The sequence below is a fragment of the Chaetura pelagica genome, unplaced genomic scaffold (genome assembly GCF_000747805.2).
Source record: "Chaetura pelagica isolate M959 unplaced genomic scaffold, ChaPel_1.0 scaffold695, whole genome shotgun sequence".
Classification (NCBI taxonomy): Eukaryota; Metazoa; Chordata; class Aves; order Apodiformes; family Apodidae; genus Chaetura; species Chaetura pelagica.
The window spans coordinates 280,862-284,486 of record NW_009953191.1 but is presented as its reverse complement, the minus strand read 5'-3'; the positions used below and the strand labels follow the sequence as shown (position 1 = coordinate 284,486).

General features: G+C 36.2%; 1 protein-coding gene across 1 annotated transcript in view; it reads right to left on the bottom strand.

The window, feature by feature from the left end:
* Positions 1 to 238: 238 nt before the first annotated feature.
* The window catches only part of CLSTN2 (calsyntenin 2), a gene marked incomplete at its 5' end in the record, with an annotated part of 182,609 nt that continues 179,222 nt past the window's right edge, over positions 239 to 3,625 (bottom strand). Inside the window, 3 exons of the mRNA XM_009997355.1 lie at positions 239 to 442; positions 1,072 to 1,256; positions 2,807 to 2,924. Coding sequence (XP_009995657.1) covers positions 239 to 442; positions 1,072 to 1,256; positions 2,807 to 2,924 — 507 coding nt within the window. The remainder of the gene's footprint in view (positions 443 to 1,071; positions 1,257 to 2,806; positions 2,925 to 3,625) is intronic.

Below are 3,625 nucleotides of genomic sequence, written 5' to 3'. Positions count from 1 at the left end.
GAACTATGCTTGCTAACAGATTACATTCTGGATTACTTTATTACTGGTGCTACCAGTGTGTTTGTACCATGTTCCCTCTGGGCTTTTTAGAAAAGGGTCAGTTCTATCATTATCAATTAGTACAACAAGGTCATTTTAGGCAAAACAGTTATAGGCAAGCAGAAGTTCAAATCCTGTCAATTAATTCATAGACTCTGAAAAGACGTATTGGTTGTTACAAAAGAGCAATGGAGGGCGGCTAGTATGGGAGTGTTGAATCATCCCACTCTAACTGCTCTCTCCTGGTGGCATTCTGTTTGGCTCCCTTTTGGACAATCACTTCCTCTTCCTCCTCCTCTTCCTCTTCACTTTCATCTGATTCAGCACTGGTTGTGTCTTCCTCTTCATCTTCTATGTCTTCTTCTTCACTTTCCTCTTCTGTCTGGTGAGGCTTTTCATATTTCTACAGTATATTTAAAGAAATGAGAGAGACAATAGAAGGAAAGTGCCTTCTTGCTAGCCAGTGGCTGTGAGAATGTGAGCATTTACTCCACAGTTAGAAATGCTGACACACTGTGAAAAATCTGCTTTTTATCACTATGTGACTATTAGCCATCAAATATGATACAATTCAATAGCAAACATTTTAAAAAACCTACTTTAACAAGAATTAAATGTAAATAAGCCCAAAATTTAAGCCTGCAATGTTAATTTCTTTAACCTGCTGATCATTTCCCCTCCTTTTAGTGTGTTAGTGGTTATATAAAAAAGTTAAAAATTAAGTAACTATATTGTCTTGGGTACCTAGGGTGCAAATACAAATGGAGATGAAGTGGTGTTGCACCCAAGAATTCTTCACCATCCTATTTAGTAATTACATATAAGAACAAATACTAAGTGCTCAATTATATATTATGGTGCATGGAGCTGAAACCTGAGATGGGGTCCTGAGTGCATATACCTACGACTGTTCTGCCAAGCCTAAACAAGCAGGCTCTGAAAGAGGCTTAAAACTCACTGCTGAGTAAGTTACCAGCCCAGTCAGCACCTCCTGTCAGTATCATGATATAATAGTATCCCTCAGGTATGTACCTCCATGGGGTTGACAGTGATAGTCAGAGCAGAATCATCCCAATCCATTTCATTTTCTTTGCTCCCTTCGCTGTCGGCAGCGCGGCGCTGATGAGCCGTCCGAATGCGATAGACGCCCAGGGTCACGATGAAGACGAGAACACTCACACAGATTATGATAACAATAGTAGCCACACTGGGAACGACTGGGACAAAAAGCGGAAAAGGAATAGGCTTATATTTGTGGAACAAATTGCCTACAAATCACTAAATACTACTTCTGTTTTTCCCCTCAGCACCTCTTCTTTCTGTGAATCTGCTGTGTGCCAGGGACCACTGAGAGTGTTGGTAAGTGCCCACATACTAAGGCAAAGCAAAAATGAATAGTATTTACACATATCTTAAAATGAGCATTATAAATGATAACTAAAAAGTAAATAAGCTTACCATTTGTTGTTTAAGCCACATCATTATTACAGAAGACAAGTAGTCAAGCAATGTGGAAACAATTAGTTCTAATGTTTTTGCAATAAGGGTCCAGTTATCTTACCTGTGTATTGTCTCCTTTTGATTACAGCTGAGGTGTTAACCTCAGTTGTGAGAAAAAGTGTATCTCTAATCTTACCTTTTCAAAGGTTTAAAATAATTTGTACTGTGATTTAAATCTCAATCTCCAATAAATAAAATGACACATTGACACTCTATTTGTCTGTGTTACAACACCCCTTGTTGCACTCTCAGAAGCCTCTGTCTCCATCTTGTCACAGGAAGAAATCTCTCTGAACTACTCTTAAATTATCAGGCCCATAATCAGGTTAGTGAAGAAGTGCTGCCTTTTCACTGTACCTTTGCTACCTAGTCCTGCAGTTCCAGGAGCTATAGTAGCTCTGTATCCCATTTTATCACTTTGCCCTGCCTGTAAGAAGGGACCTATGAAATCAGAACAATAGTAAAATAAAGAAGAACAAATTAAATATCGATAGTTAATTTTGTAAAAAAAAAATATCATTTTAGTAATATGTCTGTATGAGTGTACAGAAAAATAGTCATTTTCTAACCATGACTGTATATATATCTCCTTATAACTATCTATAGTTTACATCAGCTTTGCTTCTTTACATATGTATCTTTCAGCTAAAAGAATTGAACAACTGAACAGATGTCTTTGTCCTGGATTTAACTTAGTTCAAAATGTTTCAGATATGGGTATATACTTTAACTCATATAGTCTAAAAATTCAATTCTGTATTTAATATATACTAATGCCCCCTGCACATAGCTATGTAGACATATCTTCTCTCCAGACAGTTTCTGACTAAAGCCTGGACAGCAGCTAATAGAAGCACTGCAAGAATTATATATTTAAAAAATCACACAAACATTAATTCCTTTTGCTAAAAAGGGATGGTAAGAAATTAATATGCCATAAAAATAGAGATGTACAAAGACAATATGAGCATAAATATAACACTTAATTACATTTGATACTAAAACCTATACATTTTCTGAATGATGTGGGTCAGAAAACATAATGCAGATTTCAAAAAGGATACTAGTTTTTTATTAGAAGGTATCTCCTCGACAAGCAAGAAAAGAACTAAATGTTACCTTCTTTCATACCTCTGCACTGATCTCTGTGAGGTTTCACAAGTTTTAACTATTGCCTTCAGGGCTTTGCTGGTTGACCAGGCTGAATCACAAGGGAAATACAGACATAGAAGAATCATTATGAGCAGTCTATAAAGTCATCACATACCTGAGTTGTGAACAGCACTTATGCTTCCCTCTTGGTGGTGGACAGATTGGAGAAACTGTGGTTGTACTATCATATGATTTACATGGTCCATGAAGTTGGAGCTGTGTAGAATATTAACCTTGCGCATGAGAAAAATAAGAGAACAGATAATAAAAAGTGGTCTGTATTCCAAGCCTGCTTGCTCCGTACCTTACATTGAACTAGAAGCTTCATCAGCAAATAGTAACATTATTAGATAGATGTTAAAAGCCAAATAAATTCATTTTTATGCCAGTTAAAAATAGACATATTAATATATTTTCATTTCTAGCACTAAAAATGCATTGTAACATCTCTAGCTGTAGACTATGAAGTAAAATAGAAAAGTTGCTTTTTAAAAAATTTACCTGTAAGTAGAGATTTTTTTTTTCTCTATACTAATCAGCTTTGAGGCATTTCCTGAAAGTCTGTGGGAGATTTGTCACTCTGAACACTGATGGAGAATGTAACAAACTTGCTGAGTTTAAAACCAAAGCAGTAAGAGAGAATTAGAAGAGGTTTCAGGTTTTCCAGTATCTTTACTTCCAGAGTAACTTTCTCAGATTATAACATATCAGTTCTCTGTCCTACTGACAGCTATAAGCAGAAGTCCTAAAGTCATTATCAGGGCTGCAGAATGCTAAGTTGAAAATAATTTTCAATGCAACATAAACATGTAAAAAAACTTCAGTGCCAATTATTATGTTTTGAGCTTATTGCTGAGGTCTCATCCTTTCCTGTAGTTGTCTGGTACCTGGGTTCTAAGCTGGACAAGATGATACTTCAGAATAGGTTCATGAT